This window comes from Podospora anserina, chromosome 6 (genome assembly GCF_000226545.1).
Source record: "Podospora anserina S mat+ genomic DNA chromosome 6, supercontig 2".
Taxonomy (NCBI): Eukaryota; Fungi; Ascomycota; class Sordariomycetes; order Sordariales; family Podosporaceae; genus Podospora; species Podospora anserina.
In genome coordinates, this window is record NW_001914857.1 from 1,921,006 (window position 1) to 1,936,689 (window position 15,684).

Genomic DNA, 15,684 nt, shown 5'->3' on the forward strand with positions numbered 1-15,684 from the left:
AGGGGGGGGATAAAGATGGATACGGTTACTAGTGTTACTGTTGTTGATGTTGGGGAGAGGGGGAAGGGGTTGTAGAGAGTGAGGGGAGTGAATGAAGATGACTTTGTACGGATGAAAATCGCCTCAAAGGTTGAAGAGCTTTCCAACTTTTGTACCCACAACTGCCGAGTAGCCTCTGTGGTTCTTGCCGTGTTTGTGAGTTGGATTAAGTGATCCTCCTTGGCGACTGCGCGGTCAGCTCGCAAGGTTTTACAACGTCCTTCCAACTTGGATATCAGCCCGACTAGAGTACCTCTCCTTTATCCACGACAGGAAGCGGCCGGCGACAACACCGACGTAGACAGCCAACCAACACCCCTTTCCAGCCTCCGTCTTCGACATCACCATTGATATCCCACTTCCCATTCTAAAACCGAACCCCGCCGGGCAGCAACCGTCACCCTCACTCCCAAGACAAGACCAACCTGTCTTGCCATGTCACTATCACACCTCAATCTCGACTTTCCACCAACTTGATATTACACCAACCACCCTCGTCCTCATCCCTGCATCTCTCTCCACATATAGCTACAAACCCAACTCCCAACAACACACCACCCGTCCCTCCCAAAGAAACCAAAGTCCATCTCCTTCCCACCACCGAGACCCCTCATCCGCTCTACCGACACCAGAAACTCCTCAGGTAGTTTTGGGGGTCATAGGGGGTTGGGAATCATGTCAAGTATTGGAAGGGAAAACCGGGATGTCGGTGGGGGTCGTTAACGTTGCGTCACATGTCACCAGGAGGTGCAGTTGCGGTTGGAGTTGGTTGTTTCAAACTGGGGAACGTCGATATGGTACGGGCTGTTCTGATGTAGAAAAGGGTGAGAGGTTTGGTTTTTCAAGTCTGAATAGGCAAGGTTGCCGAGTTTCATCGAGGCCCATGTTATCTTTGACCATCTCTTGAGGCGTGGGCGGCATCATAATCTGCGTCAAGTCACCTTGGTGTGTCATGATTGTGTTGCTACTGGATTGAATTGAATAGGTGGGTGCTATAGACACCGGGCTAAGATTTTTGTGCCCGGTGCGAGACTGGTGTTTGATATCCAGAGAAGGGCTCTGAGTTGTACAGTGAACTGACCAACGTGGATAAAGTCAACCATTTCCCACATAGATAAACCCACCTGTGTCGTGTCTTGGTTCAACCTTGCAATAGCCCATCAAGTGACGGGCAACAACACCTCGCAATACCCCTCAGCTTCCTATCCACAATCTCGTTAGAGCATATCCTCCCCAGCTGAAATCAAAACCCCCCCCCAACTGCATCAAAAATTCCCTAATTTCTCCCTCTCACGATAGTTTTTTTGCTTCCCTCCAACTTCGTGTTTGCATTCCCAGCTGACGTCGTTGCGGCTGTGTAGCCACTAGAACCTTTGCCACCACACCAAGTCGAGGCATATCGTCACTCGCCAAGTCTTCAAGACACAACAGCCCGTGGTTCCGATAGGACCGGCAGACCAGGAGAGCAGGAGCTGGCCCCTCATATGTACCTGTATGCAGGTGCTCAACTGACGATAGTTGCTTCAACTTTGGTTTTGCCGATCTTATCCGCCGCGGGAAGCCCATTGCCCTGAATACCGAAACCTGAAGGTGTGAAGAGACTGCGCCGCTATGCTGCAGCAGTTAGTTTTCGAACCGGTGCGTGGCTCATACCAAGCCCACCCACCAACCCAACCCGAAGTGGTGTTGCTACAAAGCTGAAAGGTTATAGTCTCAGGATGTGAGCCACGCGAGTTTCCAGAATAGCGGTTAGATTGCCGATCCTTTCTCGAATGTCACGTCTAGAATGAAACCCTCGATGGCCAAATGCGGGTGAGCTGGAAGTGACCATTGCTTGGTTTCAAGCTCGAGACATATGGGCGGTGCCGCAGTGCTGCTGTTGCATATGGTACCATAAGCAGTATAGATTGGACGAGATGGCGGTGAGTCGGTGCTCAGTGGGTTTTATTTTCTCTTGTCTGTTGTTTTTTTGACTGCGCCGTTGAGGAAATACAACGCCTACACAAGGTCCCTGCTGGGAATGAAGCTTTGGCCAAGGAAGAGACAACAAGTGGGATGGGGTTGGAGATGGTGAGGAACCAACGAGATAGATGGTTGCCCATTTTTGTCCGTTCTTGCTGCGCTGGCAAACATGCATAGACTGCGCCATGGGGTCGCGCAAGATTCGGCCAGTGGCCGGAATGACGATGTGGAATGACATAGCGAGATGTTGACGAGAAAACGGGCGATTCTTTGGATGAGTTGTCTGATTGAAGAAGTCCTTATCGTGTAAGTGATAAGGGTGGGGTTAGGGTTGGCGACAGGAAGACCAACCCGCATGAAATGGGCTGCTGCATGAGAAGGTCTCTTGCTCATCACGCTCGGTCTGGGTTCTCCGGGAGTTTTGTTGATGTACTCGCTCGAACCATTCCTAGGTTCATCCATGCTGTCTACAACTTTTACAGTTCATGCCGGACGGGATGTCGTTGTTGCAGAAAGAGCTGTTTGAGCTGGCCCCCAGATGCTATGCCCTGGCGATCAGTCGGTAGCGACCGCCGTCTGAGAGACCCTCTTCCCATCCGTTGTCAGCAAAATCTGGAGAAGGAGCTCGGCAAGCGTCAGATGCGAGAAGGCGGCGCTGCTCGAGCTCATGATGTGAAGTCGTACAAGCTCCGAGGTGTTCGGAGGAGGGACGGGAGGGGTGCAGGGTGGATCCTCAGAGTGAAACAAGAGATATGCCCCTCTCATCTTCCAAAAATATCAGATGCTAGCGGCATTCACACCAGACTATCACACTGTATCTACATCATTATTTTCACCGAAAAGACATCAAAGCCTTTTTGAATCAGAGTCACGAGATGCACCATCTCGCCCCACTGCAACTTCAAGGGTAGCTTACTTCTTCAGCTGCTGCACCGCTGCCAGGAATTTTTAAGGGTTCTCATGGCGGCTTCCTGCACGATCTGCCTCTCTTCCAAGGCCTGTGCAGGCCTGCTTCCCAGCCGTGCATGCTGAGGCGAGGCGCGGACCACCATCTGACGGATCTTATAAGCGGCTGAAGAGTTGAGATGCTCCCATGATCGGCAACAGGGTAATAATTAGATACTGAAAAGAGAGAGAGAGAAAGAGAGATCATAGATATCTTCACACTTCATCCCGTCGTTCTGGACATTGGGTTTGGCTAGGCAATTGGGACTGCAGGATCCGGCCGCTTCACCGACACCACCCGGCAGTAGCGAGAAGTGACCAAGACCAACAAATCTCGAGGCGTCCCCAATCACGCGTCAACGCCCCGAAGCTGCGCGCTGAGGACCACCGAACACGACCCAGTGCCGTGCGCGCCGCGGCGGCGAAGGGCAGCTCTGACCCAATGACCGATATCCTCGCACTCAGGTCATAAACAGACACCAAAACATCGACTTGGCTGTAGAAGTTCTGTGAGCTGTCCCACGTGGAAATAACGGTTGATATCAAAACAGCCACAGCCAATAACCTGATCCTTCACAGCACCTTTTCAAACAGATCTGGTGTTGTCAACAACGATACCCGGCATCTGAAGAAAGTGTGTGCCAGACTTATCAAGGTCCCGACACCCTCCAATCTCACCTCACATAATAAGTCCTGTTCCAATTCTCACCCCGAGCGGGAGACCAACAGCGCCGTCTTTACTTAATTCCTGGAGATATCAAGGCTCATGCACCCCTGGCTTGGTCAAACCGACGCTGTGACGATCTAACGCGGCCTTGCCCGCATCCCGCCATCCCCACCTCCGCAGTCCAACTTGGCTTATTCGAAAGCGCGGAAATCGTCAGTTGCGAGAAGGCCAGAGATATTAATAAATGCTACGGACAGAACAGCCCAGGCAGAGGGATTTCAAGAGGAGAACTGGGGCTGTGGGAAGGACATCAGATACTATGCCTATGATGTGGGACAGGTTGAAGCTCCCTCAAAAGCAGGACGAGGAGGGGCTGAGATTAGGTCTGGGATACAGCAACCATAATGCGCCAAAAAGCCGAGGGTACAGCTACTCGATCAAGGGAGGTCCGCCTCCCCCACGGCCGCCTCGAGAATTTCTGGAGTCTCACCTGTGAGTTGCTGCTTGCTCTCCCATCATCTCACCTCCCTCTTCCTTCCAACCCAAGTCAGGCGGGGGTCACATTCGAGTTGCTGAGTGCCTGCCGTGTTGCTGTTTTGTGGGCTCGGCTGCAGCGAGCTTTTTTTGGGCAACTACAGCGCCTCATGCTTACCTACACACGAACCCAGTCGGGCGGCTTGACTTCACCTGGACACCTATTTTCAATTACTTCTTCCTTCATTCCAGTCTCTTGCCATCCACCGCAGCTGACTGCATCCGACTTCGCTTCCCCATTGCTAACAGAGTCACGTTGTGCTGCAGTGAGACATCTGCTCCCCGCGCAGCAATACAAGAGCCACCTCCCCGCAACCCAGCTCGAATCAAGGTCCGCACCTCCACCTACCGACCACCGTCGTCTGTGTATTCTCAAGACGCACAGGCACCACCGCCAGCCTCGAACTACACAGTAACCGTGGCTACCAAGTACGGCTACCGCTACGGCGGCGGCGGCGGCGGGGCGGAGGAGATCTCCCCGCCAAGTTCTCCGGAGCCCGACTCTGAGGGCGTGAAGCGCTTCTTGCCCGGCGATGTCTCCCCAATAGAGGAGGACGATCACGCAGCAGCTCTTCTCCAGCAGCACCCGGCTTTCCGCAACAACGGTGCTCAGAATGACCACTCGAGACGGGAGCAGACGCCCACCCCCGAGACAGGCAGGCAGTCGCCTCGCCGGGCTCCCAACAGCCGTGGCGGTGGTGCTACCAGTATTCCCATGATGCGTAGGGAACGGAGGAAGCAGTCAGGTACCGTCATGCGCGAGCCAAACTCTACTAATCGGGACCACCCACCACGTCAAGAACCAACCCGCTGGAATCGGCTGACAGGTGAACCGACGGCGGCTGACCGTGCTCGGCCGTCTCAAGGGCCTCCTGCCGAATGTTCTCAAGGTCTGGGAATTACAGCAACTGCCTGGGCATCCCCGCAGACCAGTCCTACACAAGCGCCTCCATCTTTCGCTGACAGAGTGCGGAGGATTGCCAAGAAGGCTGCTGCTGGCCGGGAGAGAGAGCCTCAGCATGACACAGATCCCGCTGCGGGCGCCTTCACATCAAACCGCCCTGGTTGGCGAGGTGCGAGCGGCCGAACTGCCATCGTTGAGCCCGTCCACGACACTCCTGAAGTTGCACCCCTGAGGATCCCCGAGAAGAGCAGCAGGAGAACTCTTACACCAGTACAAGCAGACAAACCAAGGCCTGGCATCTCACTAGGGGGTGTGCCACGGCGAGGACAAACCCCACCCATCAGCCCTCCCGCAACTGAAACGTCCACAGTCAGGGCCGGCTTGCGGGAGACGTCGCACAATGTCGTGCACACTCCGTCCCAGCTGACTCCCCCGACGGCCTACCTCCATTCAGAGAATGCGCAGAGCTACCCGAGCCCGCCGCTTTCGAGCACTCCGCTCAGCGGGGGGGATGCACCAGCCATGGCTGCCAGACAGCTCTCCAGGGATGTCGTCCCCAGCATGGCCGCACTCCCCAGCCCCGAGTTTAACAGCCCGCACGAGTCCAACGTGATTCGCAGAAAGCCACCTCCGGTACATACTCACCATCAACACCAAGACTCGGTCTCCTCTGTCTACTCGCAACCACCTCGAGGACCACTGCACACTTCCCCGCTCACTATTCCTGATATTGCCCCGCCGGCTACCCTAGCGGCCAACAACGACACCTACGTCCAGCCTCCCTCTCGCTTCAGCATAACCACATACGCCACCAGCCACACGGGTACAACCCGGGACGACGGCGACGAGCTAGTTGACGAGGACCAGCCACCTGTCCCCTCACTCCCAGTCGGCCTCCACCACGGCGGCAAGATCGGCCCGTCCTCTGACAACAGCCCGGTGACGTCTCCGATCGACCAGTTCATGACGTCGCCTTTTACCACCCATACGGAGCAGTTGAGGATGGTAAACCCAGCTGTTGCCCGTGCGCAGGCCATTGAACGCCCCAGTTCTCGTGCTTCAGACATCAACAAGTCTCTCCCTCCAGCACCACCCGAGGGTGAAGCCCAGGATCGTGTCGGGTTGCTGAATGCCCAGTTGAGAGCGTTGGCAAACAGGCGAATCAACATCAACAGGTCCATTACCCAGATGACGGAGATGATGCCGACGGACAAGCTGATGAACAGCGAGGAGGTGATTAGAAAGAGGGAAATCGAAAAGAAGAAGGTAGAGGCGCTGAAGCAGGAGTTGTCTGAGGTGCAGAGGGAGGAGTATGAACTGGGCTTGAAGCTGCACCGGGCTTACAAGAGGCTGGATAGGGATAACGAGTTTGAGCCGACGGGGTTGTGGGTGAGGAGAGTTACGAACTAGGATGGTATTTTTGAGGGAGAGGGGATTGCGGTACGGGTTTTTGTTGGAACGGGACAGGATCTTTAGCGCAGGAGTTTTGTCATGGGTGTTATGGATACTTGTTATTTATTTGATGGGGAGACGGATTGTTAGCAGCATGTTTGGCGTTGATTTGTTCATTTTAGCTTGAGCTTGCTTTGGCTGTTTTGCTAGTTTTGGAAGGATTTTGGGGGGGGGGGGGGGGTGGGTTGTGATATGGAAAGAAATAAAAGGATATCAAAAGGGGGTGGGCTGGGGGAGGAGAAGGGTATGTGTATGGGGATTGATTGGGGAGGATAGCACGTATATAAGTGTACAGAAATACATATTGTTAACTGTAGATGTCTGTGTACAGGGGAAAGGATGTCATGTCAGTTGTGAATAGCATACACAATGAAGGTATGAAAGGGGGGCCTGCTGCGCACACGTGTGTAAGTCCACTGAGATGGATTGTCTAGGTCTGAGAAGACCGAACACCCAAGCAAAGAGGGCAGGAACCAGTTACCAGAGTAAATAGAGCAACACAAACAGCCATTCATGAAGATGTCTTGTCGATTTTTGTATGAACAGTTCCTCAATTAATATACCCATCTTTTGCAGGAAAAGTAAAAAATAAAAAAAAATAAAAAAAGAATACCCTGTCTCGCCTATCGCCTGCCTGCCACGCTATGCCATGCATGAAAAAAGAGAACAAATAACCTACCCCCAGCCACACCAACCAACCAATCAACCAACCAACCAACCTTTTTCACCCTCTGATAAACCTATACCACCCACCCATTGCTTTTTCCTCTTCCTTCCTTCCCAAACTTTCTACTTAAAAGCCAGACCAGATATAGAATGAGTAGCGAAAAAGAAAAGCTGATGATGATGATGATGTTGATGATGATGGGTGTTATATCAAAGGCTTGCAAGGTCGTGGTTGAGTAGGTATATATATGTGCAAAAGAAGCAAGAAAAAGGGAATATATGTAAAACAATAGTTTGGTACAGATAGTTTTCTTTGTTGGCCATGGTCAGGTTATCCAGGAGTCATCGACGCCGTGGAGCCAGCTCTACTCCCCGTCTTGCCAGCCGCCGACGCCCCCAGGCTGTTCCTCACGTGGGCGGGCAACGTAGAAGGGATATCCTCGTCATCACCCGACGAGTCCGAGTCGTCATCACCATCGTCGATAGCGATGGGTTGCTTGGAGCTGTTCCCATTCTGGCCATTCAGCGCAGCCGTCGCGGCAGCGGCTTGCGCTGCGAGGTCGGCGTGATTGGGGGGTTTTCCAAGCGCGGGATAAGGATTGCCGGTGTTCTGAACACCTGAACCACCTGCCCCATCAAAGCTGGCCGAGACCTTGCGGGTGGGTGTATCCTCCACCCCAGTCCTATAGGGCGTCTGATACCCCCCATTCGTGTCCGTCCTCCTCCTCTTCGCATCGTGCTCCTCCTCCTCGGCAGCACCAGGATTTGGCCTTGGCGTATTGGCAGCCACCCACCCAGCTGCCGGTGGCCCAACAGGCATAGGCGGAACAACAGGCACAGGGACATCGCTAATGACCACTGGCCTATCCTCTGTCTTGCCAGCAGGCCCCATGGACGCCCTCGCTTGGTCCTTTTCAGCCTGCTTGATGCCCAGACGCTCCCTCTCAGCCTGAATCTCCGCCTTGGTGCGTCGTTCACGCAGCCTGACTCCGTACTTCTTCCGGATCATCGATTGCTTGGTGCCGAAGCTGTTCCTGAGACCCTCGACTCTCAGGCGTCTTTCGTTTTCATCAGGGATGGCTTCCGCCTCGGCAAATCTTGGTCGGTATTTGATCTCGGCCTCGTGAAGCTCCTCGTTCATCGCTTGGAATTGTTCAGGTGTGAGGTGAGCATATGGATCGCCCGGGATGGGTGAGGCTGTCGGCGTTCCTGCCAATGCGCGATTCACGAGCTGGGATCGCGCTGGAGTTGACAAGGAAGCGTTAGGGGTCCCGTTTGGCGCCAATGAGGCAATCGGTACGGGGCTAGCATGCTGAACGGGAGCAGCTCTTGGGGGTCGACCAGGCCCACGAGGAAGTTTGACCGTATCAAAATGACCGCAAACTCTACCGTTGAGGTGGCCATTCAGATCTACTAGTTCTGTGAAGCCCTGACCGCAGTATGGGCATGAGTGCTTGAATCCAGCCGAGGTGGGTGGTAATATAGTGCAAATGCTGTATGCAGTGTGCTACACATAGCAGGTCAGCACGCTATTTCTTTGTCAAAACCGGCATGTACTCACATATTCAAAAGCCGAAGTCTGAGCAAAAGTACGGAAGCACCTAGCACACTGAAGCATTGGATGTTGCGACGACGGGGGAGCAGACGGAGCAGGAGGATAGCCAGCCGCCGGTTGGGTAGGGTGAGCTTGGTGGCCATTAGGAGCAGCGGCAGCCGGATGAGCTTGGCCCTGTTGTTGTTCTGGGATCACATCGCCCAGCTCATACCCCAGCCGTTCAGCTTTCGCGAGAGCATTGGTCAGTGGAGCGGCCTCGATGGTCAAAAGTCGCTTTTCCAGACATTTGTCGAGGAAGTTGTCGCTGGCCTTGTCGATAATCATGTCGGCGACCTTGTCGATATCCGCGGTAGTAAAGTGGTTCATGATGTCGACAATGGAGTCGGCCACCATCTTGGCTCCAAAGTCGCGGACGGCACGTTGTGTGACGGACGGGACCGCATGATGAATAGAAGCATTGAGCTGTTGAGCTGTTAGTGGGAACGGCACCGGACCACATTTGTTATGCGAAGTCGGGACAATGGTCGAGCCGGGCGGAGGACGGTATGGCGATTCGGGCATGGCTGTGTGAGAGGGAGGAGGGAGGTGAGATGAAAATCAGATCAAAGGTAGAATGAGACGTATCATAGATACGAGGGTATAAAGAAAGCAGCTGGTGGCAGGCAAAGAACAAGCAAGCCATCCACTCTTGCCCTGCAACTGACCAGAGTATCTTTCCACAGCTCCCCACCGGCAAGAGCAACTCTGCCCATTACAGGGAGCAAGCGCGAGGACAAGAGGCGAGGGCGAGGGCATGGATGCTCGGGATGGGGGCGCGTCAAAAGAATAGATGAATGAATGCGGGTAAAGTGTGGAAATACCGAGACATAAAGAGGGTAATTAATATGAGATATGCAACTTACGATGAAAGCTTGATGAAACTCTGTGCCCAACAGGCACTTTTCCCAGTGGTCCCGCACAATGCGTCGGACGGCCTCGGGAAGACTCTGCTGGATCGCATAAGTCATGCGCGTGCAGTCGTCCACAAACTTGGGGTTGGCGCTGGCATGGTCCAGCGTCGGCGACGGGAAGCCTCCTGAGGTTTGCGCCGGCATATGGCTGGTCCTCCGAGCAGGCGGGTCCATGATCACGGGCCGGTCAGTCATGGACCGCCGGGGAAGCGGCTGCGATGGCAAAGTATGCTGGGGATAATGATGGGGCTGTGGCTGGTGATGGTGCTGGGGCTGCTGGTGCGCGTGGTGAACTGCCGGTGGGTGATGGGCAGATGGTGGTGGATGGCTGGGCGCGGTCCAACGGTGCCAATGTTGGGGTTGCGACTGAGGTTGCGACTGTAGTGGTTGTGGCGGCGGCGGCGGAGGAATTTGTTCACGCGTTTGTGGAGATACGGCACGCACTGAAGGGTGAAATTGGGGTGGGTGCACAAGGTGCGCTTGATGCGATGGCGGCTGCGCTTGCCCAGGATGCGCAAGAGGTTGCGAAGGCAGGAACGGGGCCGGGTGATGATTTTATGCTGCCGGAGTCGGTCTTGGTGGTGGCAGTGGTTGTTGTTGCGGTGGTGGAGGCTGAGAATGTTGCTGTTGCGAGGGTTGTTGCGGAGGTGGAAGTTGTGGGGCCGGGCCGGTGGGAGCGGGACCTTGGGCAGGCACTGAGACGGAAGCTGGGGCTGGAGCTGGAGCTGGAGCTGGGGCCGCAGGTGGAGGGGCTGATGAGAGGACTGGTGGTGCTGTTGCTGGTGCTGTTGCTGGTGCTGGTGCTGGTGCTGGCGCTGGTGCTGGTGCTGGTGCTGGTGCTGGCGCCGGCGCTGGAGCTGTTGTGGAGGTTTGAACCTCCTCACCGTCCGGCTTTACCACTGGTGGCTCGTTCACACTACTTCCAGGCCGGCCGATGGCCTCTGATATCGAGGCCACAAGCCCATTTACTGTTCCTGGTTCCCGGGGATGGGAGAAGGGGTTTTCGGAACGCGTCTCCGAACTGGCCGGTTGAGCACCGACCACGGGCACGGCATTTTTAGTCGTCCGTGACGGTGTTTGTTGCTGGATACTGGGGACCACCGGACTGGACTCTGCCGGCGGATTTTCGTGTTGCCCCGTGGACGGTGAGCTTGTCACTGCCGCTGCTGCTGCTGCTGATGGTTCTTGTCCATGAGCCTCCATGGTTTTTACTGTCTGTTTGGCTGTGGCTTCCTGGTTCTGTGGTTGCTGCAAGTGGCTTTCATGTAACTGTGTTGCGAGCCGAAAGCATCCAAAATGCTCCTTCATGACCCTAGGACCTTCCACCCTTCACAGATGCAGCTCAGTGATGTTTCTTGGCTGTCTAGATCTGCATCGAGTTTGAGCTTCCAGCCAATTGCTGTAAAGTGCAGGACGGGCTTGGACGCGGCAGAGGTACCCGCAGTGCTGCTGCTCAGCAACACACACACACACACAGAGAGAGAGAGAGAGAGAGAGAGAGAGACCTCGGTACTGTGCAATGTGTCACACTGCCAACCAAAAATTGTGAAGCAGAGAAGGGAGGATGGTGATGGTGATGGTGTGTGGTGGTGATGTCTGGCGGACCGCAGGTTAAAAGTAAAACGTTACTGAGGGGGGCGCTATGGCCGTCCCCTTTGCTTTAATCAAGAAAAGTTTTTCCCTCGTTTGAGAGTAGCTTCCTTCGGTTAAAAGGGGAGGCCCATCGTGTTTAATAGATAATTAACAACTTAATTAACTTTGTACAGCCAATCCAGCTAGCTTCCGGCGAGAATTATATTTGCTAACCAGTACATAACGCTACTTGGAGCCCTGGCCGTGCACGGGCAACACACAAACTTTTTCCCACGGTTCCACTTCAACCATCAATTGCGTCCAGGGATCCCGTCGTCTCACGCGTTTGCTTAAAACATCATGATCCATTCCTTGTATCCAAGTCATCATATCATGTATTGTTGCTTTTTTTTTCCTCCCTCCTCTCGTCTTGCTGCAATGCTTCGGCTTTGAGCTCAGCTTCATGTTGTCACCCCCAAGCGACTCGGGCTTACCTAACAAAAAAAATATTTCAACCATCATCGTAGATTTACCCGCAATCTGTGTCAAATTGTACCCGTCTCATATGCTGAAACACAAAACGCTGAGAGTAATCCCACGGGAGAGCTGTGACAGGTTGCATCAATTCTGGCTTTGTCATAGCTCGAGTCTAGGGGTCAGGAGTACTCTGCCGTTGAGAAGGGTCCTTCGAGATCATCTGGTGGGGAGGTACTATTGGGGTTACATGTCTGCGTTGGTGGTATATGCATGTACCCATCGTCATTATGCAGTCTGTTCGCTTTCATGGCACAGCCAATATTGTGACATCTTTTCGTTAGCTATTCCCGTTTGTTCTCACTCTGGAAAAGCCACCGACAAAATAGTATTGAGGTTGTGCTTAAAGCCCGTCATGCGCCAACGCTGAGCTCATGCATATTGAGGGTATAAAATAGCAAATTGGTATCATTACATGTCTGGCTAGAAAATAAGTAAACCGCCCGACTACGCTTAAACAGCCTCGCCAAGACAGGCGAGCAACAGCCTCTCATAATCACCACTGGTTTCACCCCTGACTCTGCTAACGAGACTTCTGTGATATCTCTTCTCGTAGGCACCGCGCACGTTCTGCATGTGAGTGCGGTCCCAGTGATATCTGATAATGCGGCTGGTCAAAAGGTGGTCCTTGGTCCCAGCGCCAGCCATAGCATCCTCAAGGAGCGCAGCATGATGCATGTACTTGTCGAGTCCCTGCCGAAGCTGGAAAAGAAGAGCATCTTCCATGTGTCCAGAGAATTCCTGCAATATTGACGTCAGTAAACAACCAAAAAAAAAAAAAAAAAAAACAAGAACATATGGTATGGCAAAACTTACCCTGCGAATAACATCCTCCAAACTCCTAGCATACTTCTGCTGGTACTCATACGCAATAGCCCGAATCTGGTTGTCGTTCCTCGTGCTCAAAATACTGCACACCTTCATCTCATCCGTCCCGACCTTGCCCTCGGTCGCATTATAAAGATCATTCACATCCCTATCAATCTCCATCTTCACCACCGGCGCCGAGTCCTCCGCCCTCGTCGCCCCCAGCACAATCATGAAATGCCTCTCCGTCTTCATGCTCAAATCACCCTTGACATCATCCTCAAGACGCCTTCTAAACACGCGGTGATATTCACTCTTGATGGCGTTCATATCGGCGTTTGACCTGCCAAGCAAGACATCGTTCAGAACCGCCTCCTTTGTGCCAATACCAGCCATGGCATCGCGCAAAAGGTGGACATCGTGAAGGAGAGGGCCGCGGACGATGGAGATGAGGCCCGTCTCGAACCAACCGGAAACTTCACTCTTGATGTCCTTTTCGAGATCGCGACGGTGGATTCGGCTGTAGGCGTCGCGGAGGGTGCGGATCTGGTGGGGATCCTTGTTGGCGAGGATGCGGATTAGAGCTCTTTCATCTGTGCCAAAGCCCTTCATGGCGGCCCGCAAGCCCTGAGCGTCGGCATCGGGGCTCCAAGCGATGATTTGAGGGGGGCCATAGCCTGGCGAGGCAGGTGTCGGGGGATATTGGTGGCCGTACTGTGTGTACTGGGCAGGAGGTTGACCGTAAGCGCCTTGAGGTGGTGGGGGTTGACCGTATCCTTGCTGGGGAGGAGGAGCGCCGTAAGCACCTTGAGCAGGGTATTGGTGAGCCGGGGAGGGCGCGCCGTACGGTTGCGGAGGAGGAGCGCCGTACGGTTGGCCCGGGGGAGGAGCGCCGTACGGTTGGGCAGGTGGAGGAGCACCGTATGGCTGGGCGGGTGGGGGAGCGCCGTATGGTTGTGGTGATGGCGCGCCATATGGCTGGGGCGAGGGGGCACCGTATGGTTGAGGCGGGGGAGGCTGTCCGTAGCCCTGGGGAGGGGGCTGTTGATAGTACTGGCCTTGAGGAGGAGGAGCGCCGTATTGCTGGCCGGGCGGTGGTTGCTGGTAGTAACCCCCTTGTTGCGGAGGGGGTTCTTGGTTTCGTGAGTAATGCGCCATGATGCTCTGGGAGTCAGTCTCGAACTTACGGCCGTACGGAGGGTATCCTGAGTAAGACATTTGTCCTTGTTTGCAAATGCGCGAGATCTTTGTTGGCTCTGGCAAACAAGAAATGGATTCGTAGAGGGTAGCGGTTAGGTGGTTGGCAGCAGAGGAGCAGCCAAGAAGCAACAAATTTTCAAGGTGGATGCAAGTGGAAGGAAGGACAGGAACAGGAGAATGGTTGCTTATCCATGGTTATATACTATATTCTACATACCTATCTCCCAAACTAGATGTGACCTGCAGATCAATGGCCATCAGCGCGAGGCACCAGGCCCGGCTGCCTCTGAGCCTCTCTGCCCCTCACCCCGCATCGCACAGCCATGAACTGCTGAGAGCCTGCCCAGAACTATTGCGTCAATGTGTGGCTCAGCAGCAGCTTGCTGGTTGCCAAGCGGCTCAGCCCAACGAACATCTTCCCGAGCTTCGGCCACCATGTAGACGGCTATAAAGAAGCGCTGCCTCGCGATGCAATGTTAGCAGATTGTGCCTAATTGCTACTCCTCGCTCGCGTGGTCTGGACAGTGACAGCCAAAAAGTGAAAATGTCCAACCTTGGAACTCTTGTTAGGGTTGCCCCTCCATCTGTACCCCGAGCGGCATCTGCGCCACACCCGAATCCCGTTTGTCACACTCAATACCAGCCTCCCCCGGGTGTCGTCGGCACCTCTCACTCTCTCTCTCTCTCTCTCTCTCTCTCCAGTCTGACAATACTATTGTCTCGGTATGGAGTACAAAAGCAGCCCACATCTAAAACTAGTTTCACACAGTCAGTGACAGTCTCTGCTCCTCGATAAGACTTTTCATCTCATCTTTTCTCTTCCTCCCCTGCCCATCAAAGGTGGCTGGGGGTGTGTGGTCGTGGAGGGGTACGTTAGCGCTCCCGAGCGGGCGGGTTAGGTGGGGCAATGCAGGGGTGGAGCTTCAACCTCCTCAATTTCCAAATCAAGCACTCCCCGTCGCCCAAAACACTTTCTCTTTCAGCACACAAGAGCCTGTGACTGTGACTGAAGCCAGCCATCTGAATTATCATGGCCTTTCCTCAACTAAATAATCCTGCACCATGAGTGCTTTCTCAGGTTTGTTCCGCTTCTCTCCTTCTCTACTGTCTGCCGTTCCTTGAAACGCATTCCTGTCTGCTGCAGCTTTCCAGCATCTCGCTCTGGCTGCTGTGCGCCTTGCCTTCGGCCATTTGCATCTTGACACATCAGACACATCAGTGCCTTCAAGATGCATTCCAACCGAGCAACTCTATTTCTTTCAGCATCCTACGCTCTCTTTCTTCCTTGTTTCTCTCTGCCGCTCCATGAGTCGCCGTTGCAACAACCAGCAGCCCTAGAGCCCAGGGCGACCTATGCGGTAGTCAATATCGATGGAGGAGGTTCCGGCACGACTCCGGGTGGGTCTCCGGGAGGGTCCCCAGGAGGAGGGATCGGCGCTGGCAGCCCCGGCACTTCCGGCCCCGGTGGTTCAGGGGGCTCAGGGGGGTCCGGTACCGGCAATCAGCCCGCCCCGAACCCCGTGACCATCACCGTGGTACAGACGCCTCCTACCAAGACAGCTGTTCAAACAGTTTTTATGACGTCGCCCGCAGTCACAAATCGTATCACAGACACTGTCGTCGTGACGAAAACGGTTCAGATTGTCAATATCGAGCCCACATCCACGCCTGCAACTAGCACGGCTCATCCTCTCCCGACATCGTCGGCCCAACCAGTGCTACCCATCGAACCCTCACACTTGACGTCAACACTGGTGTCGATCTCGTCCTTTTTGAGCTCGTCAACAGCGACACCAACTTCAGTCCTACCCTCAACCACCGATGTCATAGTCGTCACTGCGATTGCTGCTGTCCCCGAACCAAGTTTGAGCAGCAGCACGACATACGATGACGGAAA

At 54.3% G+C, this 15,684-nt stretch overlaps 6 protein-coding genes across 6 annotated transcripts; 2 read left to right on the forward strand and 4 right to left on the reverse strand.

Annotated features, from left to right (window-relative positions):
- Positions 1–1,329: 1,329 nt before the first annotated feature.
- PODANS_6_1170 (uncharacterized protein) lies at positions 1,330–1,605 on the reverse strand (the record flags this gene model as incomplete). The annotated part of the gene is made up of 1 exon (XM_001910355.1): positions 1,330–1,605. The coding sequence occupies one exon, from the start codon at positions 1,603–1,605 to the stop codon at positions 1,330–1,332; it is 276 nt and encodes a 91-aa protein (XP_001910390.1).
- A 2,252-nt stretch (positions 1,606–3,857) lies between these two features.
- On the forward strand, positions 3,858–6,461 carry PODANS_6_1160 (uncharacterized protein; the record flags this gene model as incomplete). Its single annotated transcript, XM_001910356.1, has 3 exons — positions 3,858–3,952; positions 4,036–4,105; positions 4,191–6,461. The coding sequence occupies 3 exons, from the start codon at positions 3,858–3,860 to the stop codon at positions 6,459–6,461; spliced, it is 2,436 nt and encodes an 811-aa protein (XP_001910391.1).
- Positions 6,462–7,500: 1,039 nt separating this feature from the next.
- Positions 7,501–9,285, reverse strand: PODANS_6_1150 (uncharacterized protein; the record flags this gene model as incomplete). Its single annotated transcript, XM_001910357.1, has 2 exons — positions 7,501–8,662; positions 8,780–9,285. The coding sequence occupies 2 exons, from the start codon at positions 9,283–9,285 to the stop codon at positions 7,501–7,503; spliced, it is 1,668 nt and encodes a 555-aa protein (XP_001910392.1).
- Positions 9,286–9,347: 62 nt separating this feature from the next.
- PODANS_6_1140 (uncharacterized protein) lies at positions 9,348–9,869 on the reverse strand (the record flags this gene model as incomplete). Its single annotated transcript, XM_001910358.1, has 1 exon — positions 9,348–9,869. The coding sequence occupies one exon, from the start codon at positions 9,867–9,869 to the stop codon at positions 9,348–9,350; it is 522 nt and encodes a 173-aa protein (XP_001910393.1).
- Positions 9,870–12,233: 2,364 nt separating this feature from the next.
- PODANS_6_1130 (uncharacterized protein) lies at positions 12,234–13,805 on the reverse strand (the record flags this gene model as incomplete). The annotated part of the gene is made up of 2 exons (XM_001910359.1): positions 12,234–13,720; positions 13,775–13,805. The coding sequence occupies 2 exons, from the start codon at positions 13,803–13,805 to the stop codon at positions 12,234–12,236; spliced, it is 1,518 nt and encodes a 505-aa protein (XP_001910394.1).
- A 1,211-nt stretch (positions 13,806–15,016) lies between these two features.
- PODANS_6_1120 (uncharacterized protein) lies at positions 15,017–15,679 on the forward strand (the record flags this gene model as incomplete). The annotated part of the gene is made up of 1 exon (XM_001910360.1): positions 15,017–15,679. A coding segment is annotated over one exon (663 nt), but the record flags the coding sequence as incomplete, so codon positions are not given.
- Positions 15,680–15,684: the final 5 nt, after the last annotated feature.